General features: G+C 42.2%; 1 protein-coding gene across 4 annotated transcripts in view; it reads left to right on the top strand.

Moving 5' to 3' along the window:
• Positions 1-1,027: 1,027 nt before the first annotated feature.
• The window catches only part of TACC2 (transforming acidic coiled-coil containing protein 2), a 200,898-nt gene continuing 176,411 nt past the window's right edge, over positions 1,028-25,514 (top strand). For all 4 annotated transcript variants that reach the window (XM_075000517.1, XM_075000515.1, XM_075000516.1 and 1 more), the window contains exons 1-3: positions 1,028-1,125; positions 22,548-22,624; positions 23,916-23,975. In XM_075000517.1, the coding sequence (XP_074856618.1) occupies positions 22,589-22,624; positions 23,916-23,975 (96 nt within the window). In that variant the 5' untranslated portion in view covers positions 1,028-1,125; positions 22,548-22,588. The remainder of the gene's footprint in view (positions 1,126-22,547; positions 22,625-23,915; positions 23,976-25,514) is intronic.

Below are 25,514 nucleotides of genomic sequence, written 5' to 3'. Positions count from 1 at the left end.
CTGGCCGCTTGAGGGGCTAGCTCCTTCCAGGTCACAGTTCCCTTTTGCTGTCCACTGATTGCCCTATTGCTGCTCTTTCTCTGTGCCTCCAGGTTGTGCTGTTATTCAGCTGTAATTCACCTCTAAATGTTTTCTAAGATCTCAGTAAGTAGTGGAAGTATTGGTAATGCTACTAGACAACACTGACCTTCCATGGTCCAGTAAGTTCTCTCATTCGGCACTGGTCAGGTCCTGAGGGTGCCAGACTATAGAGGTTCAGCCTGCAACAACTTTATAGTAAGATAATGCATTTGTTTTTATTGTAACTGATTTATGGACTCACCAAACAATTAGTTAAACCTCAACACTCCTGAGAAGTAGATAATTGCTTAATGTTTTGTGCTGATTTGGATATGTATCTGATGAAATGCCTCCATCTCAGCAAATGATTTATTTCATTTCAACAGTACAATGTTTAACCAAAGTCACTACATAATTCAAATTAGTCACAAAGCACCTTTAAAGGTTATTTCTGATATTAAGGATGGGTCTCTAATTCAGTGGAGACTCCACCTCTACAACTCAGGGGTGCATCTCATACTCCCTTAAACCCCCACATATTGGGATCTGCAGTGCAATCGTAAATATGGTGTTATGATTTGTTCTGTTTTATGAGAACTCCTGTTGGCCTTGCGATGTTTCTTCAAAATAAATTCCTAGGTGAGGTGAACAGTTGAAAGCCAAAAAGGTATAGCAAGCAATAGGACAGAAAGGTTGTGAGTGAAATGCCTATGGAATTACACTAATGCAAGAACTTGACCCCCTATTTCAAACAGATAAAAAAAAAAACCTCACCACACTCAGTTTGCAGTAGTTGGGGCTACTTGCCTCTTATGTTGTTCATCCCATAGAGAACTGATGTTTCATAGTTATAATGCTCCCAGGATCAGATTCCTTGCACTACATTGCTGTCCAACATACTGTTCTCAAACATAAGCCAAATCACTTTAATAGAACACTTCATGTGATCCCAGAGGAAAGGGAATCCATAAACCACCAAGAAGGAAAGCAGTACAGAAGGTTATAAAATCAGGGACAGTCATATGGTGGTGTTTTGGCTTTTTTTAATTCTAGAAGGAAAGTTGGGTAAGTAAATTATAAATCATATTTTTTTTTCATTTATCTTTTTAATAATGTACACATTGGAAAGTGCTAATTGGAAATTTAGGCATTATAAAAAGTCCATGTGCTGGAGGACAGTGTTTTGCTTTATAAGCAGAATTTAAGGCTCATTTTCAGGCTCTATGATTTTATAACCTTGTATAACTTGTTTTACAATTCCTGTAACCTGTGAAGTGTGTGTGGGAGGGGGAGGTGCACACATGCACAGTTCGGGCAGAAAGTTTCATGATTCAGTTTTTCTGTGTGAAAACATGATAAAACATTTGACAGGAATACCTGCTTATAAACATTGTAGTTTAATCATGTCTGTCTTCTGCCAGTGCTCTCTTTTTCTTTAAGATGCCAGGAGTAGCTCTAGGATTTACCTGAGAAAGTGTTGCTCAGTGACTTAAAATCGCAGTTAAAGATAACAATGCGTTATTTCAGTGATAACATTAGCTGCCTATTCACTTAAAATGGACATCGTGCAAATTGCAAATCCGTATCCTTAATGCAAGTGGCTAAAAATGGTGCCCTTTCATGCATGAATGAGAGTCCCGTCAATGTACTTGCATAAACTCCGGACACATCAGTGGAAAACTATGATTTTTGATGAGCTCAATCCTTTCACATATCCCTAGTCAGTTGGACTTCTAGCCTTTTATTATAGTGTATTGGTCCTTATAATATACTAGTCTTCTATTAGTTTGAAATCCATTAGAATTAAATTCTTGTATTGCTGTTTTGAACAGTGGCATAGTATTGTTTTATATTTTCCAGGCTTAAACAATTGTGCTACAAATATGACACTTTTAGAATAAACCTTAATCTGCCACTACCATGGAAACTGATTTATAGTAAATCTACTCTCAAATTGGTAGTTTTATGATTTGCTTTAAACAGAAGAATGAAGCGTAGCACTGACAAATATAAATTGACAATGTTTCTGGTCCTCCTATAGGCAAGGTCTGCCTCTACTGTGATGGTGGTATGATCTACAGTATTAGCGTATATGGTCAAAACTGGCTTTTCTAGAACTTGGTCTTTCTCTCTTTGCCTCAGTTGTTGAGACTCAGGGCTTAGGAGGAAATTATGTTCCCTTTGCATACCCTGAGTGAGTGGGCTGGAGCCCTTACTACACATATAGGGGTTAAGAAAAGTCTTCCCCCTGCCCTACACCAATGGGGTGGTGGCATTACAGCAGTGTCAGGCTGGAATATGTACCAGATGAGTTGCATCCCACAGACATCGGGACAACAGTCACTGTGGGCCCCAGGGCCAGGTCAGAGGGGGGCCCGGCTCTGTGCCCTGAAAGGGATGGTGCCAAAGGTGAACGTGGCGGGCCTAGGGCAGTCAGCCCTCAGCACTACTCAGATTGTGGTGTCCCCTCACCCTTTCCCTCATAATTGCGTACAGCAAGGCAACAACGCTGCCACGGTGCTTCAAAGGGGCCCAGCAGTTCCTGGGCAACTGTCCCTTTGCCTCCCACTTTCAGCAGACCTGCCCATACCCCTATATCCACACACACGTGAAGGGAGGAGAAATGTGGAAGGGCAGACAGTTGGCTGGTGAATCCACATAGGACCATGGATGCTGGATTTGTGACTGTTACTTATTCACCTTGTCTCCAAAATCGCTCTACACTAACTCTCTTTGGCTGTGTCTAGGCTAGCCCCCAGCTTCGAAGGGGGCATGGTAGTTAAAGCGTCGGAAGATTACTAATGAAGTGCTGTGGTGCATATGCAGCACTTCATTAGGCAAAATCTCCCCTGCGGCAACTTCGAAGTGTGAAACTTCGTAGTGCTGACTTGCGTGTAGCCGTGGGTCAGCCGCGGGTATTTTGAAGTGCCTGCACTCCTTCGAAGTCACTTTACTCTTCAAGATTTTGGGACTTCGAAGGAGTGCGGGCACTTCAAAGTACCTGCGGCTGACCCGCAGCTCCACACAAGCTGACACTTCGAAGCTGCCACGGGGGAGATTTTGCCTAACGAAGTGCTGCGTATGCACCACAGTGCTTCATTAGTAATCTCCCAACACGCTAATTACCATGCCCCCTTCGAAGCTGGGGGCTAGTCTAGACACAGCCTTTGTGTGTTTTCTATACCTTACCCATACTTCCTAAATAAAAAAATGCACCGTGTCTGCTGTATTCAGGTCCTTTCATATATCTTAAATGGACTGGTGTATTTTGCATTTAAGGTGTAATCCTGACACTAAAGATCTCCTCTGCTACTACCAGTGGGAGGGGAAAACCTGTGTATTCCTGCACTGACCTTTCACTTGGTGTATAATTATCTGTGTCCATGCATGTTTCCTTCTTAAAAACAGTTCTATAATGATGGCTGTTTTAGGTAGTCTAGGGAATTCAGTAATCCTTTTGCTTATACTCCATACTGCTCTAATCAATCTTCACATAATCACAGATAATAGTGATTTGAGGAAGAGCTTTTAAGAGGGGGAATATTTTTAAATGTTGCCATTTAAAGTATTTGTAATTTTAGCTTTTGGATTTGACTTCTGGCATTGGGGAGATTATCTTTAAAAATAAAATTCTACATAGTAAATCCAACATGTCAAAACAAAAATTATCCCAAAATGTTTAAAAGTCTCTGTCTTGACCTAGAAGAAGTTGCAATAGCCTGTTTGCTACCATAGAGATGGAAAAACTTGTTTTGCTAAATATTTATCAGAAGTTATGTTTAAAATTCCTAAAGCTAACTTTGTATTCAAGTAGGGAGCCTTTACTCTGATTCTAAAAAGAGAGCAAAAGAGGAGTCAGAAATGTTGAAAATGATGTACTGTTTTAAAACTTTGGCTAGAGAAGTTAGTCTATTCTAACATATGTTGTGGAGTATTGGTTGTAGCTGCAATTTAGGTCTCTTTTGACAATGACCTGCATCTGTTTGGCAGGACTCATCCAGAGTATTACATAAATCTTGTCAATAATAGTGTTGAAAAATGACATAGAATAGGCTCTGACATTTAATATAACATAACCAAAAAGGCAGCGATTGCTATAGTTCATGCTCTCCTCAACTGTCAAAATCCACAGAAGGGAAGAAATAGTCAGAATTCCATTAATCTCCTCTGTCAGGCAGCCTGAAGTGGTTTGTGAATGTGGGTGTCAGCTTCCAGCCAGACTGTTACCAACCAGCACATGAATCCTCAATTGGCTGTGTATTCTATAAATAGATTTCACAATATTCAGGTTATTCCCAGTCCTAAAGGACAAGTCACTTACCCCATGTCACCTGTGCCTCACGTCATACACCAAACACATTTGTAGACAATCCTGTCATCAACTAACTAAACATCTATTAACTAAAAAAAGGAAACAAGTTATTTAGAAGGTTAAAGTAGGTTAACCTACACACAGAAACGAACTATGTATTGGAACCTATCACTGTAGCAGAAGCTTCTTTACAGCTAACCCAAGCTAAGCAGTTTGATTAAAAACTTAATTTAGAAAAATAAAACCTAGTTTATTTGTTAACCAAGCCAACTCCCAGGAAATGGATGAGCTTGGACTGTAGTTTGAGCACTGTCTTGTAGAGCAGGTTGGTAAGGTCACCTGTTCACAGCTAGTTGAACAACTCAGGGGCAGATAAAATAAAATAAATGACCTCAATGCTCAGAATGAAGTCTCTCATCCACAAACACTCCCACTGAACGGGTCTTGCTTGTGCAAAACCTAATTTCCATCACAGATTCTGTGTTAACAGATTGTGGGACCTGTTACCTCTGGTGAACAAGACATGGACGACAAGAAAGAAGGCTGTACAAAGCAGTGGTAGCTTGGAGATCTCTTAGGGCAGGTCTACACTAGACCTTAAAGTCAATCCTAGATATGCAATTCCAGGTATGACAATTGTGTAGCTTGAATCAACATATCTACGATCGACTTATCTGGCCATCTTCACTGAGGGAGGCAGATGGGAGAAACTCTCCCATCAACCTCCCTTACTCCTCGAAGGAATGAGGAGTACAAGGGTCAACTGTTGATCCCTGATAGTTCAATTTTGTGCTTTCCCAGTAGGCTTGTGAAATTGAACCCCAGAAGACTGTCATGGTTGATCTTCTGTAATGTGTAGCTCTACCCTCAGGAATCAATGGGGTAGTTTTGCCTGTAAGAGTGTGGACCGTACTCCATAACAGGAGGCTACCTAGATCCCCTTCAGGTTTCATTCACCTGGTAAGAGGAGAGATGCAGGAGCTTCTGAAGCGTGTAGGATGAGGAAGAGCCTCTGAGCTGAGTCTTTTTCAAAGTTCTTACAGACTGTAGAGTCTTAGATGCTTTTGTGTCAATAGCAAAACCTGGAGATGGCAGAAAACTCACTCACTCCAGCTTTCAGGCAGCTTTGGTTTCGCACTTAGTCCCTCAGCCTGTGAGGGAAGGTCTCTGGCTTTTGTTCCGTGCAAAAGGGCCTTTCCTAGCCTGCACTGGCTATTTTCTGGAAAAGTGTGCTTTAGTTTCTGTGATTGGTAGGGCTATATTATTGTTGCACTAGGCACACAGGTCACTTTTGTTCTGCAGTGATTATCGTCGGTAGGATTGTATTTATGTGAGCTCCCTAGCTCTGCATAGTTGGCTCACAAACATCTGGTTAATCTTATGAAGGTTACACTTAGATGCACTGATTTCACCTTGGCCCAATACTATATATTTCAGAGCTAAATTAACAGGGATTGTTTCTGCTCTCATTTATATTAGGGTAACCAGCAGGAACTCTTGTTTACTTCAGTGGAGTTACATTGGTATAAAGCAAGTGTGAAAACATAATGAATCAAACCAACATATTATGTTAATATTATTTTCACAGATTAGTTTTAAGTACCAGTTTCTAAGTACTGCATGACAGAACAAAGCTTTTTCACTTTTATTTGCTGTAAGTCATTGGAAGTGCTTTAAACAGAATATTAAGAAAATGGTTGATCACAGTACATTTCCAGAAGGCATTGCTTAGCATGTTTGACAAACTAAGGGTACATTCTTTGCCTAATTAATGGAAAGGAATCTTAGGTTGATATCACTGCCTCTGAAGTTAGCCTCCACGACTACTTCTAAATCAGGAATGGCTTCTCAGACTGATCGGCAGACCATGTTGGTTCATGGAGGGCTGGCTGAATACATGGTTCTGTGTGTCTTATTTCTATCTTATAAATCACATTAAAAGACAGCTAAAATTCATTCAGTAATTTCCTATTATGACTTTTCCACATAAACAGTTGTAGTTGCCACAGAGATTTTGCAGAAGGGCATGTGGTCAGTGTAGTAGCAAGTAGAATGGCAGGGCCATGAGTTCTTGTTACTCCTTTATATGAGGATGATGTCCGTCAAAAAGAAACGTCATTGATGAGTATTTAGATGGCTGAGAAGTCTACTTAATGCTCTACTACAGGCTTTTTCTGTATATGTGACAGACAATGTTCCCTGTAAGCTGTGTGCATGTTCATCTCCCCAGGAGAGAGTCAGATGCCACCCAGGTGATTAGCAGAGTGGCCACATGTAGATTTTATTGCTATTCGTGGTGCACATTTGCACATGACTTGATGCACATAAAATTTATTCCATCCATTCATGAAAAAAAATTCACAAACGGATGGAAAAGATTAGAGGGACCATTGGTGACAGGCAGTTGCTTGGAGAGCACAATGGTTGGCTGGGATGCTGTCATTTTCTACCTCCTCGGCCATTGCCCAGTCCCTTGTGCAAGGCAGTTCTCTGCAAAATGAACTGAAGTTTGATGGGATGACACTGCAGTCGACTGCCAGCCAGCTCGTCCCAATTCATGGGGTTGATGTTGGGTATGCTTGTAGCATTTCTACTATCTTCTATATCTGCTGTTGGCTCCTCTTACCATGATTAAGTTGAGAAAAGAGGATTTGCTTTGGAAGCCATGTCTCAGCCATCTGCACATAATAAACAGTCCAACAAAGATGATGTTTCACTGTCTTCGCCTCAACACTGGTGATTCGGCTGCAGAGAGAATACTCATATTAGTCCGACAATCTTCCTATTTGATACAGGGATTCTTCCTAAGGCAGCACTGGTGGTACTACTCCAGAAGCTACAGAGGGCTTCAATATGTCACCCATGTCTTGCACTCAAAAAGAAGAGTGAGGATGACTGCTGCATTGTAGACTGGGATCTTATGTTCCATCCACAGATCTCCATCAATAAAGACATGACAGAACTACAGTTCCTACCACCACTAGTGAGTGTGGAGGTGAGCACGACCCCTACTGCCAGTGCCAGGACCCCTGCTAATCACTGGCTGTTGGCCATTCCCCACCGTGGTGTTGGAGGGTCATGTGACATTTTATGCCCCTCCATGCATCATCCCTGTCCAGACTACACAATACCTTGTCTATATTACTGTTCCCACCAAGCCAGACTTCCTAAATGAGCAGCTTCTGTGCTTTGCTCTCTCTCTCTCGAGGACATAAATTGTAGTTGGCCACAGCTATAGGATGCCATACAGCTTTTTCGAAGCAAGCATATTTATTCTTAAGGTGAAAGCATTACGAAGAAAATATATAAAAGCAATGGAAGGTCCTATCTGCATATTAAAATCACCCATCAGCCTTATAGGGCCTTAGTAAGCCAAAATCATTCCAATCCTTCTCAGGAAAGACTGAGGCTCCTCTTAGACATAAGTTTCTGGTGGTAGGTTTGGTCACAAAGAAGGCCCATATTTTATTTAAATTCAAACTGTTTATCTAAAAGTCTTCCTTTGTTTGGTCTCTGGAGAAACCAGTTTGAGCTAGTATGTGTGAGCCTCTCCTGGTGGTGGTACCTCTCTGGAGCTTTTGCATCTTGTGTGAACTTTTCCTAAATTACCCCCAACTGTTCTTGTTCCTGGAGAGCTGAAGTCTCAGTGACAAATACATTTAATACAGTAAGATTTCCAAAGATATTGCAGAAGATTGCCATATCTGCCACACTGAGTTTTTAATTTCTACCTTTTCATGAATTTGTTATTTTACCTACCAGACAATTTAGCACATTGTGGAGACTCCCTAATTTCCGGGGTGTGGGTATTTATTGACTACACAATATTTTCTGCAATATTATCCCAAATTAATGTAACTGGCATGTTAGCTCACTCTTGTCATCATTGTTTTTCTTAGAAAATGTCTTCTGGTTATTGTATCTTGGAGTGAAAAGTTTGTGTTTCCAACACGTAAAGTATTTGAGAAACTACACATGATAGCACTTCTCTTTACTTGCTATTGAAACAAGTTGTCTGCAAAACATCCAGACTATCTATTGCTCATAGTTTCCATGCAGTGCCTAACTGAAGATTACACATAACCACCTTCTTTATGAAAAAGAGCTGCTGTTAACCACATGGCTGGAGTATTAGACAGTTTTACTGAATCCAGAAGAAAAACTCACCATGTTGTGGGTTTTTAAAATTCATGGTTGGTGTAAAACATTTTCGTTTAGTTTCTTTCTTTTGCAGGAGCTTGATCTGTTCTCGCAGTAGCATGGCAAGACTGCCAGAGCCAGGGAAAGTAGGCAGCAGGATATTTTCACCATTGGTGACACTTGACATTCTAATCAAACTAGCTTCAAAACATGTTTAATTGCAGGTTGTAACAGACCTTTCACAAGTAGAACTACCAGCCCAAAGCTCATATTCTAACTGCAGCAACCTTAGACATTTTTTTGAATATAGAGAAGATGGCAGTAGTTTCAGAAAGTGGTCTTAAGCCTTGTAATAAAGCATAGCATGAGATTTCTTCAGTGTAGCCTGAATTGGCAAGGTGTAGTCTCATATTTTAGATGAAAAGATTTCATCCTATCCACAGGGACCCCAGATATTTCTAAGAGAAGTATAATTCCTTTTTATATTTATTAGATTTCACTATTTAAATCTTCAGAGTTTACTCATGCAGAAAATCATCAGGCCTGATAGTAGTGCTCGTCCTGATTCAACCCTCACTTAAAACTAATTTTGTGCTTGCCCTCTTTCTGTTCCTGCACCTTTCTTTTAAGTTATCCTCCATTTTCTTGTAGCCTCTCCTTTCTCTCCTACCTCTGTCTTTCCTTTCCTGTACCAATTCCGTCTTGTAGAGCAGGGTCAGCAACTTTTCCGAAGCGGAGTGCCGAAATTTGACACTTTGAACTCTAAGTATGATCCGAGTGCCGGTGATACTTTTAAAAGTCATTAATACTCCTACTTACAACAGCTTCATTGATAAATAAATTAAGATGTAGAGCTTCCCAGCTGAGGTGGTGGTCTTTTGTTAATCCATAGGTGACGTGGCTTTGAGCAAGCTGCTGGCTGCATGGGTGAGGAAGGGTGGGGCTGAGCTCCCGCCTCGCTTGCTGATAAAAATCAGCAAGTGTGCTACTCTTGGCACCTGTGCCAGGGGTTGCTGACCCTGTTCTACATGCTTCTGTCATCTTCTTTCCCATTTTGTTCTCTAAAAGGTCAGCAATTAATCATTCATACAGCATTTAAACAGAGGTGAAAGTAAGCCAGTCCCGTTCAGTGCACCATATCAGCAAGAAAGTGGCTGGCAAGGTCCAGGACGCTGTTCCAGCTATTTATAGCTGGTATGGTGTGTCATAAAGACATGGTATCACCCCCTGCTCCTCCATGAAGATGTCTGTCCTCTGGCTTCATCTGTATAGCAGTAGCCCCTCAGCAAAATGGGGCTGTGGAAAGGGGACCTGGGAGTGGTATGGCAGCCAGAGGAGCTGCAGTATTCTGCTCCTTTTCCTGCTTCCTCTGCCAGCGGGGAAGGAGCTGAACCCTCAGCCTTGTCCTCCAGCAGGGCTGCTGCTCTGTAGACAGAGCTGGATGTAGCTCTGGGAGAGGCATGGGGTGGAGCTGGGGGTTCTTCTCTGTTCTCCACTGGCAGGGACAGAGTGGGGAAAACAGCCAAACTGCCAGCAGCTTCTCTGGCTGCCATATCCTCCTCCTCTATCTGCAGGTGTGGTAGAAGGTGGAGGGGAAGGGAAAAACGTGGGGGACCTTTATTTGTGAGTGAGATGGAGTCACATGGAAGGGGAGTATTTGGGGGGGTTGTGCTCCCCCAGCTAGTGTATGCCCCTCCCACTCCCCCATACCAGGAAGAAAATAATTTTACTTTCACCCCTGATTTTAAAGCAACTTCATTAGACTTTAGCACCAATGTCCTGTTAAGATGAATGGCTGTGAGGAAGTCCACACCTCTAAGAGCCTGTTTGCAGACTCAGGAAAAATACTATGGCGGTTTATTCTTCACATTTTGAAGGTTTTCTTTCCAGCCTTCCACTCAACTTTACTGTATCTGTTTTAATAAATCCATTACATACCATTAAACTCTGCCTCTGAACTTTCGCTGAATAAGGTTTCCAATCTCTGGGACATTCTCCCCAAAGCAAATATAAGTTTGTGTTACAGCATATTTAAGCTCAGACCCAGTGTGTGTCCTAATCGTAGTGAAATCCATATGTTAAAATGCAACTTTAAAGAAGGGTGAGCTGACACTAGAGACTTTCTCACTGCTCAGCAGTATGTTTATGTTACTGGAAAATGATAACATAAATATAAATAGTGCCAGACCCAGGGGATGAGGTGCTGTGTTATGAGTTTAAATCTGTCATTAGGAGAAGCTGATTAGGTCTCATGTCTGTCTGAAGGATGAAGGCTTGTGCCATCTGTGACAACAGTGATTGGCTTAGCAACTTTATCTTCAGCTACAGTGGGACCTGGGTTCACTATTCATTACCGTGTGATTAGATCACCCTTTAAAAAAAGCCACTAACACATGAACAAACATGAAGCAGTGCTTCATTTTAGGAAGTGATAATGTATTTAAGAACCAGCCAGTAGATCATAACAATTACTTCAGGTTCTCTCTTTGTGACTTTTTTCTTGATATTTTGAATTCACCTAGTACTTGCGTTCTTACATTTAGTTGTATCATAGTAATCAAGATGAAATCGAGGTGTATAATTTACACAAGAGTTTTAAACGCTAATGTTTACACCGAGGAGGCATCAACAGTGTTAGTCAACTGTTTTCTGTGGGAAATAAAATAAATGGAAGTGGCTATATGGCAGTGGCTTCTCTGTCTCCTTTCACTGTACTGCTTACATGCAGAGTCTGTGTGATGCAATCCCAAGTAGCCAATTTAGCTCCTGCAGCCTTAAAAGAGAAGAGGACTCTCTGCCCAAGACTGATGCAATGTGGCTGCACTAGGAAGAGCGGTGCTGCAGGGCTGCTTGTTCCCTGCAGCACATGGTCTGCTCTCCCAGCTTTGGACGGAGTTCGTAGCTGTTCCCACTCTGCAGTAATATTCAGGGCAGAAGGAGTTAGCCCTGAGTTCCCAGTTTACCCTTATGTGCCCTGTAATCTTGGACAAATCACTCCCTCTGCCGGTGCTTCTGTTTCCCCTTCTCTATTCTACTTCTTTATAGTTCACTGCTGAACCTTGCGTGAAAGGTGTTATTAGAACTCAACATAATTATTGTAAAATATACTCTTTTTAATAGTGGACAAGGTTGCAAAACTCTGTTGCTGAAAACTGCCAAACTTTAGTTCATAGAATAGCTGACTTCTACATCATTGTGAGAGGTGAGTCTTTAGAATCAGTTCAGAATGAATATCACCACAACTAGTAGACTCTCCCAGATGGGCTACTGGCTCAACTGACAGAGTTGATGATGGTTCTTTTGAGCTATTGTTTGCACTTGGATTGGAGCCTGCACCAAAGTCCTGGTCTGACGGCTACCATCCGAGTTTGAGAGGCACTTAATCCTGTTGGAGTGAGGGGCCTCTTTGGTGCTCTGCCCTCAACCCTCTGATATTAAAAGAACCAGTGCACTCCGAGGAGGGAGAATATTGTTTCTCTGTGGACTGTTTGGTAGGTTGTGGGTTTTTTTCAAAACAACATTTGTCTTCAGGCATTGATTGAATAGCCCCCTCGTTATTCTCTTGCATAACTCTGTCCTGACAGGGTGGCTTTCAACTAGTTAGTACAAGCTTCTTTCCTTTGCTGGCTAATTTGAGCTCCTCCCATTGCAAGGAAATTTCAGGCTAAGTTTTCTGCTTTTGATGATGCTGGGTGGGATATGGAAGGATGTACACCACCAAGGGAATTCCTATCTATCTTGCGGCCAGCACAAAAGAACTATAAGATCCCCCAAATGAATAGCCCAGTGCAGCAGGCCTTCTGTAGAAGCCAAAGAACTATCTCCAATAATTCTGTGGCCCTGGCATGGGAGTGATAGGGAAGAGCAAAGGAGGGATTAAGAGTTGTCCTGCAGCCCAGTAGTTGAGCTCTTCCACTGCAGCCTCCCAGGGAGACAGAAGCTCAAAGACGAGACATTGCTGCAAGCCTCAAGCAGGGAGAGGCAGCTGCTGGCAGCTGGATCAGGATGTATGTATAGCTTCAGAGAGAGGGGGAAGGAATCTCATTTTCCAAGTATCCTTTGCTCCCTGTCTCCTCACTGTCCTCCACAGCTGTTAACAGTATCACCCAATTCAACTTGCAAGCAGCTCTGGAGCTCTCTGGGAATAAGGAGGGAGCAGAGAGGGGAGCAGCAGTGCCACTGGGCAGAGGAAATAGGTAATTTTTATAGCTGCTACTGCCAGGGCAGTCACAGGGAGGAGGAAGAACCTGGAACTAGGCAGGAGATGAAAGATTCCTGGCACCGCTCCATGTGTGGCTTTTATGAAGTGTGGTCTCCCCACTCTGTATCTGGCTTTAGAGATGTGGTGAGCCAAAGAGCAGCAGCTCATCTTTCTCCTTCTGCCAGCAGATAACTGAGATCATCTGCAGGCCCTGTGGATTTTACTCCACTTTGTTCCACTTGATGTAGTTTGGGAGGAAAATACTCCAGCCTTCAGTGTGGCCCAGGAGTCAGCAGATACTGGGAACCAATCTATCAGCTCAAAACTTTGCTGTCCAGCATGCCGAGGTGCTCTCCTCCAATATTCTTCCAACCTTTGCCTCAACTATGTTTAGGAATTCAGTTCCTTTATTTTCTACCAAGTGTTGTGTATTTAACATATGGTCACACCCACCCCAACAGGCACTGTGACTGTACCTCTTTATATAATCATAGGTGTGTAATGCTATAATTCGGGGTTGAGGTATTTTCATAAATTACTATGGAAAGGACACAAGAGATCATGAAGCCTGGATACTCTTCACCATTCCTGGTGCCACCCAGCTGGTTTATCTGCTTACTCAGGTACAAAACCTTAGATGCAGAGGTAGACAGAATTTTGTTCTAGAATTCTTAAATATTGCAATTCATGTCGCAATTTAGAATTATTACTAAATAATTCTAGTGTCATTTTTAAAAGGCAGATCCTTTGCTTTAATCTGACAAACAAAAATCCCTGAAGAGAAGAAATGGGAAGTACAGCTTGTACCTCTCTCGTCCGGCATTGTCGGGGCCTGACTGATGTCAGATGAGAGAGTTTGCCGGATGACTGGAGGTCAGTATTTTCTGGCATATTACCAACACTTCCACTGCTTACGGTCCTTAGAAGATGTTTAGGAGTCAATTACAGTGAAATAACAGCACAGAACACTGAGAGTCAGGACTGGTGGCTGTAGACAAATTTTGTTGGACCACAGGAACTTGTCCACAGCCATGATAAATGGTCGTCTAGCTAACTAAAATCATTCTGGATTATGGCATTTGCTGAATGAGAGATTTCCAGATTAGAGAGATTCAACCTGTACATTTGTCCAAAACATATAACACTCATTACACGGAGGCATCCAAACTGACTTTTTGAATTTAAATGCAATCCAGGATGTACCTCAACCCCAAAAAATCTTCCCCGTCTTCTTCCCTTCTCCTTCTCTGAGACCCAGCTCCAGCCCCACCCCTTCGCCAAGGCTCTGTCCTACTTACTCCAGCCTCCTTCCCTCCCTCTATTTCTCCCATCCTCAGTCACTTGCACCAGGTGGAGGCAGGGGTTTAGGTATCAGGAGGGTGCATGTCCAGATCTTTAGTCAGAAGTTGGGAATGTAGGAGGGGCTCTAGGTAAGCCTGGGGCAGGAGGTTGGGTTGCAGGAGGGGTTTGGGATTTGAGCAACAGGTTGGGGTGCAGGACTGGGACAAGGGCTCAGGCCAGGCACAGGCAGCTCCAGGTTAGTGGCTCAACAGGGTTAAGGCAGGTTCACCCACCGTGGCTTTTTGCCACTCCCTGAAGTGGCGGCATGTCCGGCATTGATTCCTGCGGGGGAGGGGCAGGTGGCTCTGCATGTTTCCATCTGTCCACAGGCATCAACCCCGTAGTTCCTGTAGAGACCATGGTGGACAAATGCAGATTGTAATCCATTTGGAGGAGGCGTAACAAAAATGAATTCATAGGTTTCTCTTTAAAAACTAGTTCTGGTTGTGGTTGCTAGGCAACAATATAATTCTGCAGTTTTCACAGTGGATCCAGCTGGCAAAGCTGCTGAGCAATATCAATTGTCATCCATATGTGCACTTTTGGAATAACCCAGAAATATCTATTATAGGAAGAGAGGTATATGGAATTTCTCCCTAGATTTTAGCCTTGCTGTTGTTAGTTGGTGTGTGCAACAGGAAATTAGGGTTGGAAGCAACTTTAGAATTAAGCTCTTTGTCGGCTTCCAAGATATTATTACAATACAGAAAGCAAATAGACTGTTTCTGTAGTAGTTACATTAAGATTATACAACACTAAAATTACCTCTCTTCTGAACACACCCCTGTACTGTGCCCTACCTGAGCATAGCAGGTGAATAACTTCATGCTCAGTATTTCTATAGAATTCTGCAATTTAATCCCCTTATCTCAAAGTACCAGTCCCTGTGGCATTAAGGAAAAAAAGGTATCTCATCCTCCTTTGATGGTATTCATATTCTAAAGTAAAATTACCCGTGCTAACCCTTTCCCATATAGATTTTAGTCAACGACTATTGTGCTCCTCTGCAAGTCACGATACCTGCATAGCCTATGGACCTTTAAAGTTTACCAAGGACTAATATGCTAAGACTGATTTCCAAATCCCCTTTTACAAATATGCAGAATCAGCCAAATGATATGTAACTTTTGTGCCTGGCAGGCTGCTCCTCCAAAACTACAACATTGTTTACTTTCTTGATGGCCTCAAATACACTGAAAGCTGTTTTGGAATAGCTCCAAGGAGTGCAGTTGCTGCATCTTAGTACATAGCCATCTAAGTCCTTATGCCACTCCAGCCACCTTTCAGATCAGTCATATTTCTGGCAATAATAAACTGCTGCATAAAGGCTGTGCAAATATTTACAGTTTGGCCAGACAAAGGAATGCTGCTTTGCATATATTCTGATCCTGATACCAAATACAAAAAGGGTCTGGATCATGAACAACAAAAGGTTGATATACCCCCCATACGCTCCATAGCTGGTCCTGAACAAGTTATGTTTTGCAAGGCACCTTCCCCAATTTCTGTTAGTTGGGTTTACGCATATTAATATGACAGGTGGGGCATTACCATGTGCTGGCTTGGTGTACATTCCCTGGGCATGTGTGAAGGATGCCTTGGTTTTACAAGTCAAGAGAAAGGGCTCACGCATGCATTTTAGGTAACTTGATTAGCAGCCAACAGTGGACATTATGGCAGCCCAACTAAAAATAAATAAATAAAGGGGGCATTGTCGGGTACAGTGAGAACCCAAATTTCAACTTGATAAAATACACTTTTACAAGACCTAAATCAGGAGATGGCATCCAGGGGAAAGGTAGTTTTAAGCCAGTCTTGTTCCCTCCAGTTTGTAGGCTCCCATGAAGAGCCAGATCAGTGTTTTATTGTTCAAAGTTAGGGCAGATCATCCGGAGCTCTCTCTGAGCTGGGATACCGAATCCCAATGCACTGAATCAGTGGTACCCAAGCTTTTCAGTAACACGGCACACTTCAGTGAGACAATTCCATGGCACAGCCACTTTTTTCAGCTGAATCGATTGCTCCTAAATGTCATTTACTTACATTCATTCTGGTTACAGTCTTACTAGAGAGGTTTGCAGCATAGTAGTGCATGCAGCAACCTAAACAGGGATCAAATGCATTAATGCTTCAAATCCACCACAGAGAATATCGTTTTAGATCACAAGCATAGGCACATTTTCAAAATCTGCTCAACGCCATACTAGGGATGTTGAGTAGCCACTGAAAACAGGCTCTTCTTCTCGGCCCGCCCATTGGAGCCAGGGCACAGCATTTGAACCAAGTCCCACCTCCAGCAGGCTCCCGCCTTCCCTCCCTGCCCCTTGCCACAGCAGGGAGTAGGGGCAGATCTCTGCCCTCTCATTCAGGCTGGGAAGCAGCATTTCAGCTCCCTCCAGTCACGAACATAATCCTGCAGGGTCGGCATTTCCCCTCACAGTAGCTCTACAAAGAGCCATAGCTGGGGAGGGAAGTAAACTGAGGAACCTGGTGCCAGCTGGGACTCAGGCTGTCTTGCTGCTTGAGCCCCAGCTAGCACAGGGTTATCAGTTTTCTCCTGCGGTAGCTCTGCAAAGAACCACAGCAAGGGGAAATCGATGAAACTGGGCAGTTCTCACAGAACACTGGTTGAAAACCTCTGTGCTATATGCTACAGAACCATTACAAACTCCACCCTGAGCACATGCCAGGGTTTCCAAAGAGAGCTGGGAATGTAGTCATTTATGCCTGTACCAGGAAACTTCTCCAGTGCATAGCTGTGCAAAGCATGTAGTAGTTAAAGTTGGGGACAGAAAAAACTCCAGTATATAGTTAATGAAAATGGTACAGAAGCAAAGGAATTCATTTGGGTCTTCATCCTGCAGATACTTTGTTGAGTCACGCTTATTCATATACATAAAGTTGTTAAATTGTATATTTTAAGAATCAGGGTCTTGTAAAATCCTCTCAAGATGAATTCAGTTGTAAATATAAGACAAAGCATTTTCTGAGAGCTACCCAATGAAAGTCTACCACTTATTCTATAACTACTGTGTATTCAATAGCACAAGAGTTAGTAGTGCAATTCCTCAAAATACTGTAAATGACAGTTTGTCATGCCATGTGGCACCGGCGAGAGCCACTGCTTGGGTTAATCACTTTCAGTTCTAACATGAGAAAGTCACTGGCTTTGTTTGTCAGCTGCTTTTGCAGACAACGTTTTTGTGTACAGTTCCTGCAAACTGACAGCAAGCAGTAATAATAGCAAATAGCAAATTAGCTCACATTAAAACTGGTTCTTCTTGTACCATCACATTTCAAATAGCTTTTGTTATAGGCCTCCACCTTTCAAGATAATTCCTTGGAAAATTACTCCAACACACAGCCTGTGCCAGAACTCCGACCTTTGGCAGTAAACACTCTTAGGTGGCCATGATTGCAGTGGCAGAAAAGGAAAGAGAAACTTAAAAAGTACAAATAAGCAAGCAAGTGAAAATATTGATTTGTCTATTAAAGCAAACTGTTAGATGGTTAATGTTGATATGGGTTCACCCGGAGCAAATCTTGAATGTAAGGTGTGGTGCTAGTGTTTATAGATAGAGAAGCATTACAAGTTGTGATGGTATTTGTGTAATAAAGTTACTTTTTTATGAAATTGCAAATCCCTAATGGTCTCTCATTTGAACAGTATGGAGAGAGAGAGAGGGAGAGGCTAACTGATTCTCTTCTGTGCCTGGGGCAGAGGCAGAGTTGTTTGTTCAACTGGTTGAAGTATAAATTGAAGTGGGTGTGTCACTGAAGTAAAGCCTGCATTTCATATGACTCTGAGAGGAGGAGGAGGCAGAAAAAGAGGTGGAGATTTGTGAGGTGCAGTTGAAAAGAGTGGTTTAAAGACACAGTCTGAAGTGTCAATAGTTCCAGAGCAGCCAGACTTAAACTTGGAATGTAAGTGCAAAATAAAATATTCTCTTTATTTAAGGTCACAACTAGTTTTATCGTACACCAGAAAAGATTTACCAGGTCAGCTTTGTACTAGCGGCTACTTTTTGAAATGTGACATGTTAAATTGCATTTCATTATTAAAATTCTTTATTTAAAATTGTTCCACCAGTTAAGGAACATAGGAGAGGTAAACTGTATTTTAACTGAACTGATATTTAATGTATCACCTGAGATATGTATTATTAGCAAGTCTTTAATATTCACAGGACATCAAAATAAATATGAAAATGTTCAGAAGGAACACACAGTTTAAGACCAGAGTCGTGACTTGCACCGAGGAAATATTTTTAAACTGGTATGGAATTGGATATACTAAATCCATTGGAATTATATTTTAATTTGCAAAAATGTCTTAACTCAGTAATGTACACTTCACTTATTAATTTCAAGCCTGGAGAGATTTTGCTTTTACTACTTATTTATGGCAGATTTGTTTTAACTACTAGATAAAGAATGAGGAGCCAAGACAGCTTTATATAGCAAGGAAACAAAAATTTCTTTGTCAGGAGTTAGTTATTAGATTTTTTAGTACATATATGTCTGTTTCATTTGCATGTACCTTAAGTGCTGTATATTCTAATAAGGTCCTGTGAGCAACACTGTAATTTTTGGTTTTAATAGTACAGTACAGTTTTGGTCTCCATTAGTAGTAGTTCCTGTGCTAAACAGTACTGAAGCACTGAAACAAGTCTTGCAAGGTATTCTGAAAATATGTGACTTTCTCCTAAAAGAAATTTTAAACAACACTAACATGATGCAAGTGGACAAAAGAAGGGGAAGTATGGAGCCCACAGCTTTGTTCTTGATGGATGATTCATGATGATTCATAAAGCTGAAGGGAGAAAAAAAACAAAATGAAGGTCTCAGTTAAGACCAATGGACTAAACTGTGGTCTCAGGTGTGTACGTCTCCCATGGATGCGCTTGCTGTGAACATCCATTAAAGGGCAGACTTGGGAGATTTGACTTCAGACTTCCAAGCTTTGTGATTTAGGGCATGTCTACAATACAGAGTTCTTCTGGGATAGTTCATTCTGGAGTTATTATTCCGAAATAACATGTCCACACTACAGGGAAGCCCCAAAATAAGCAGAACTTATTCCAAATTAGCATGTCCACCTACAAAACAGCCTATTTCGGATTAGAGCTCCAGGAAACACTCTACTACTACATCTACACAGCAGTGTTATTTTGGAATAAACTTCTCCAGAATAGCTTATTTCAAAATAACCCCCATTCTCTGTCTATACAGACCCTATTCCAAAAATATCTATTTCAGAATAGGCACTAATCCTCACAGAATGAGGTTTTCAGAATTTGAAATAAGTCATCTGCTATTTCAAAATTGTTTCAGAGTAGCAGTTTTGCGGTGTAGACACACCCTTAGTGTCACAATCTCAGCATTATCTGAATACAGAGCTAGCTGTTTCCTGCCACAGAACAAATTATGGGAATAGACAAAGCATTTTTCACCAGTGTGGAAAAGTCACCAAAGTCTTCCCTTGTGGAAGGAATTGAAATGTCCATAGTGTCTTAGGGTAGTTGTTTAAGCAGGCAAGGTGGGTGAGGTAATATCTTCCATTGGACCAATTTCTGCTGGTGAGATGGACAAGCTTTCCAATTTATACTGAGGTCTTCTTCAGCTCTAGGAAATATATTCAGCATGTCACAGCAAAATACATGGTGGAACAGATTGTTTGGCATAAATTGTTAGTACACATTTCAGTGGACCATTAAAGGTGAAGAGCCCCATTTACACCTCTCTAGTCATCGGGTTGGAGGGGAGGCTGATTAGTGGGTTATAGATTGTTGTAGTAAATCATAAATCCAGAGTCTCTAGGCAATTAATGACTTTTAGTGTCTAGCAAAATTATGAATTTTAAAATCCAGGCTCATCTTTTGAAGGTGTTGTGCATGTTTCCTTGGAGGATAAGGACTGAGAGGCCAGATATGGAGTGATCACTTTTGATGGGTGTTTTTTCTTGTCATGTGGTGGGGTTTCCATTTCAGATGGCAAAATCATGAAACTCAACATCCTCTACTCTTATTAATTTTAATGGAAGTTGAGAGCTTTCCCCAGTCTGTGGTGAGACACTTTATCTCTCAGGAGAATCTAGCCTGAAATTTGGGAAGATCTTGGAGCCAGATCCTGCCCCTTTTGAAACCACGGGGAGTTTTGACTGTAACATCAACAGGAAAAACCTAGAATTCCTAGTACTCATGTAGAATATGTGTATGCTAGACAGTGAAGAAAAACTGATGGCTGGCCGATGGCTGACTTGGGCTTGTGGGGCTCAGCCTGTGGGCATGAGTGGCAAGTATGAGAGGCAGGAGACGGCAACTGCCTGGCAGGCCCCTTTCCTAGTGATCTCCTCCTTTTCCATTAAGCATGGCTTTTCCAGTCTGCTGGGGCTGCCTGGGATTCCACTGTGCTGAGGCTGGGGCCATGCCACCAGGCCTCTTGGGTCAGGGAGATTGGGGCTAGGTGTTGCCTGTGCTCGAGGGTGAGGGGTCTACCCACCATGCACTAACCGCCCTCCCCAAGCTCTCTGGACAGGGGAAGGCTGGGGATGCATGCTTCCCACTTCAATGGATGACCTGCCCATATAGCATGGGGGAGGGGGCTTGGCTCCCTCAAGGGCCCTGAGCAGCAGAGGCGTGGCCTCAGGTGGAAGGGGCAAGGATGAGGGCTTGCCTCCCTCAGCTGTTGGTCCACCCACTACCCATGCTTGTGGCACAGTTTCATTGGAGTGTAGGCTTCAAAGCTTAGGCTGGAACTTAAACTGTGGGACCTTCACACTCCTGAGTTCCAGAGCTAGGTCTCTAGCCCAAGCCCAGAAGTTTTCACAGCAATTAAACAGCCCCAAAGCCTGAACTGGGCTAGTCCAAGTCAGCTGGCACAGGCAAGCTGCAGAGTTTTCTTTGCTATGGAGACATACCCTGAGGCACAGGTGGGTAATAAGTGATCCACAGGCCAGATGCAGCTCAACAGGGTTAACCCCTGAAGGACCACCAGATGCCATGGTCTGGGCTACCACTTCTCAGAGCCTCCATTGGCCATGAACAGCAAACCATGGCCAACAGGAGCTGCAAGAAGCTGTACCGGTGCACAAGCACATAGTGTTTGGTGGCTCACCAGGAACTGACTCTGGTGAGCCATATCCAGTCCACGGGCTGCTTTTGGCCCACCCCTGCCCTATGGGCTTAATACTGTGCTCGTGGGAGCAGGTTCAAGCACTATACATAAGTGTAGCACCAAATAACATTTTTTAAAACCTCCATTTTAAAAAAAATTATACTCTGACATGATAATAAAATACCTTAGATACTTATAAAACAACAAGCAGTCCTATGACTTCTGAGTTTGTTGCTTTTGGTGTTACAGACTAACCCAGCTACCCCTCTGAAATATGTTACCTAGAAACTTGAGTGATTTTATGGGCAAGTAGAACCTAATTCTTTTTGTTCATCCCTATAGTTCCATTGATTTTAATTAGCTGCTTTTGCTTTTTTCCCAGCACATGAGAGCAGATTTAAGCCAATAATTTAGAATTTCATCATAAGGAAAAAGTAAAGAGAATATTTATTTGTAATATTCTGATGTAGAGTTTCTTAGGGAATATTAACACCTGCATTTTAAACTCCTGGAAAGTCTGAACATAACCTGCACAGTAGTTCTGAATCAGTCAGTCAGGGTAGTGAATTGATAAGTTAGGAAATCAGCTGATCACAACCCTTAAATAGAGAACAATTCCACCCTTTTGTTAGCTTGTTTGTTATCTGTGTAGACTATTCTGCACCTTTTTACTGAGCAAAATAAACATAATAACCAACGTTGGGCTTAAATTCTGGAATTGAGGAATAATCAATGAAGTAACAGTGGTACAAAATGGGTAGAAATGAAGATTAGGCCTGTTTGTGTGAAACAAGTATGAAATCATATTGAGGCCCATTACGTGTAAGTCATGTTTTGCCTGAGTGAGGACAGCAGGATGAGACTCCATGTAGTGTGACGGATGTAAAAGCCATGTGCCTTTATTTAAAGCTTGAAGGAAAAATTGAAATTTCTTCTAATGTAATAAGTGGACAGATTTAATGTTACAGTTCGAGACTCTGTATGAATTCAGGGTAGTATAAGAATTTTAAACATAATTTGAATAGAATTGAAACCAAGAAGTTTCAACTGAGCTGTCCATCAGAACCAACTTTGGCAAGGAAAATCCATTGCCACTCAGATGATATGCAGTTTGCTTGTGGTAACTGAAAAACATAGCAACAAAATTGTATTTAGAGGAGAAGAGAGTCTGCCAGCTTTAGCAAAAACAATGTTGAAGAAGAGGTCAGGGAGGAGTATCACAGAAGGAACCCTTAGAAAACTATTTTTCCATGATGTGTTTGAGATGAAGATTATGATGAGCCTTAACTTTAGGAGAAAAAAGGACGAGGAGGCAGGGTAAAGTTTCAGATCCCTTGGTTATATAAAGGCAATTTTACAGTTTTTCCTTTCTTCCAGTTATCTGGCTTACTGTGTAATACTGGGCCTCTTGCATCGCAATGGGGAATGAAAACAGCAGCAGCAGAGAAAATCAGGTGGGTGTGATGAAACTTTCCTTCCTCCTTGTCCTATTGTACAGCAAGGCTTTCACAGAAGTGCTCCTTTGCATGATATGTTAAATTCTGCTCTGTGACACCTGTGCAAATCCAGGGAGCTTCATGAATGTGAATGGGGGCAGAATCTGGCCTTTACACAGTAAAATTTGATGTTTCCACTTCTTTCAAGATTGCTGCTTAGTTTACATGCATGGATCCAGGCATGGGATACCTTGCTCAGCACCAGAATCCTCTCATATTTAATTTAGGAGGAAGGTGATCTTGGATTATTTACAGATGTGTTTATTTTTCAAACATTTTATTTTTTAAATTACTATAGTGAAAAGTGTCTGTAAGTTTTCACTTTATTACATATATGGCTAGTTATATTGGATCTAACTCCAAAAGCTGCTAATAGTGAGTTGCAGATGCTTCAACATGTCTTAGGATTTGGCCCATTGATTACATGTGAGTAAAAGTTGTGGTTGGCCCCTTGTTCCAAGAGCTAGAGCTCACCAGAGCTCAACAGCTCTCTGGCCATACTGTGTTTCTCCCTTGTACTGGAGCTCAGTGGTATTGCATAGAACTGATGCACGAAAAGACCGTCAGGCTGGCAGGTCATCTGGCTCAGTTGACAGGCTCCCAGGCCTCAGGCTGGAGCCTGAGCTCTGATATCCAGCAAGCAGGGAAGTTGCATAGTCTGGCTCCAGCCCTGCATTGCAGTATTATAGCCCTGCAGCCCAAGCCCAGCAAGCCTTTAGCCGATCCAGACTCAGCCACATCTGTGCCACAGGTCTTTTATTGCCATATATCTCTGCCCCCGGGGTATCACCCATTGACTTGCTAAGTGACTTTTCTACCTACACTGTGCATCTAGAGTGGTACTGCGCAGACTGGACAAATGCCAGATCTGACCTTTTCTTCTTTATTCAGCCTCTCTAACTCTTGTAATGTTATAATTGAACTAGTTCCCAAATCACTATAGCATCTTCCAGGGCGGACAGCACCTGAATTTCTAATCTTAAAAAAGTCCTTCACGTGCAAAAACAAAAACAAACAAAACAGCACCAGGTATTCATTCTACGTTGAAAAGAAACAAAAATTCCACCCAAACAAAAAAGACACAAGCCTTTAGCAGAAAATGCACTCAGACAAAATGACAGATAATTGGAATTAAAAGTATCACTGAAACCTGCAAAGCATCTATTGAAAGATTTGTTATGTTTTGCTTAACAAGTCATCCAAACTACCGTGTTTCAGTTAATAAATGTTTAACTGTATTTGTTTCTAGTCAGAAGCTGCTGGCACAAATAAAGTCATCCTAATACCACCCAATGAAGGAACACAGCAGGTATTAGACAATGAAAATATTCGCATGCTTTGTGTTTCAACATTTTAGCATACGTCTTGTTTGTGGTTCGACATGCATCAGCTTTTGGCTTTGCTTTTCTTGATGCTGACTGTAAATTTAATCAGCAGCCATGTTTATGTTTTCAGCAAGTTGTCCTAAAAAAATCAAAATCTGGTTTCTTTTAATCATGCAGTTAGTTTTTTTAGTCACATTCTGTGTTCTTAGAGAAGTGCCCAATGCTAATATGCTATTACATGCCAGTTTTCCTTCCTGTTGTTCATGAATTAAGACAGAGAAATGAATTTTGTTGATGGAACCAATAACATGTGGTGGTTATATATTTATCAGGTAGCAGCATCCCAAAATTCCAACACCGAGCTGTGTCATGAAAAAACGTACAAGCATGGAATCAGAGATGGGAGATGATGATATGCTAAATTTAGCACTGACTTAAAAGTTAGAAGGGTCTGTTTATTACATCTGAGCACCCAAAACTCTGCTAGGAGTTTTGCTGAACAGAAGAGGAGTAAAAGACACTGTCTTGCTGAAGGGTATACAGTCTACATTGAAAAATCACACAATTAAGAGTAATAAACAGATAAAATGCAGCAGAAAGTATTAGCTGTAGAACTGAACTTGACGTTTTTGAGATTTAAGTTGGCTAGGACAGTGCACGAATTCTCAGCTGCTATGTGATTTTACTAACCCTCCCCACAGCCATCACCACCACCCTATGATTGTCTTAGAAACAAGGGAAAAGTTACTTTCAGCAATTTATTCTGGTGGGTGGCATAGCATTTCTGGCTTTCACTGAGTTAGAAATACAGGGATTTTAAACTCATATTTCTTTTGAAAAGCAACATTCAAATTAAGGGGAAATTTAGTGAGGGGACTGCCCCACTCTGTCTGGGAGAGGTTAAAATAGGCTTCAGGTGGCCTTCTCAGAGTCCTAGCCAATCAGGAAAAGACTCATAGGGAGTCACTCAGAGGATGGTTTACTGGGCTGGTTTACTGGGATAGTCCTGTTTATAATGAGCTGCTCAGCAAAACACTGGGCAGTTAGTTCCTGACCAGAGAGGTGCAGGACTGGTTCACTGGGAGAAGTACCTTAGCTAGAGCAGGCTGTGGAGCAGAGAGGGAGAGAGACTTCGGCCTGATACCTGCCAGGTTGTAGGCTTTGACACAAGGGCTGTGTCTACACATGCCCCAAACTTCGAAATGGCCACGCAAATGGCCTATTTGAAGTTTACTAATGAAGCGCTGAAATGCATATTCAGTGCTTCATTAGCATGTGGGCGGCCGCGGCACTTCGAAATTGATGCGCCTCGCCGCCGCGCGTCTCATCCCAATGGGGCTCCTTTTCGAAAGGACCCCGCCTACTTCGAAGTAGCTGAATAAGGGGACTTCGAAGTAGGCGGGGTCCTTTCGAAAAGGAGCCCCGTCGGGGCGAGGTGCGTCAATTTCGAAGTGCCGCGGCCGCCCGCATGCTAATGAAGCGCTGAATATGCATTTCAGCGCTTCATTAGTAAACTTCGAAAT

The sequence above is a fragment of the Carettochelys insculpta genome, chromosome 7 (assembly GCF_033958435.1).
Source record: "Carettochelys insculpta isolate YL-2023 chromosome 7, ASM3395843v1, whole genome shotgun sequence".
Classification (NCBI taxonomy): domain Eukaryota; kingdom Metazoa; phylum Chordata; order Testudines; family Carettochelyidae; genus Carettochelys; species Carettochelys insculpta.
Note: the sequence above shows the minus strand (reverse complement) of the source record. Positions and strands in the feature narration are given on the sequence as shown.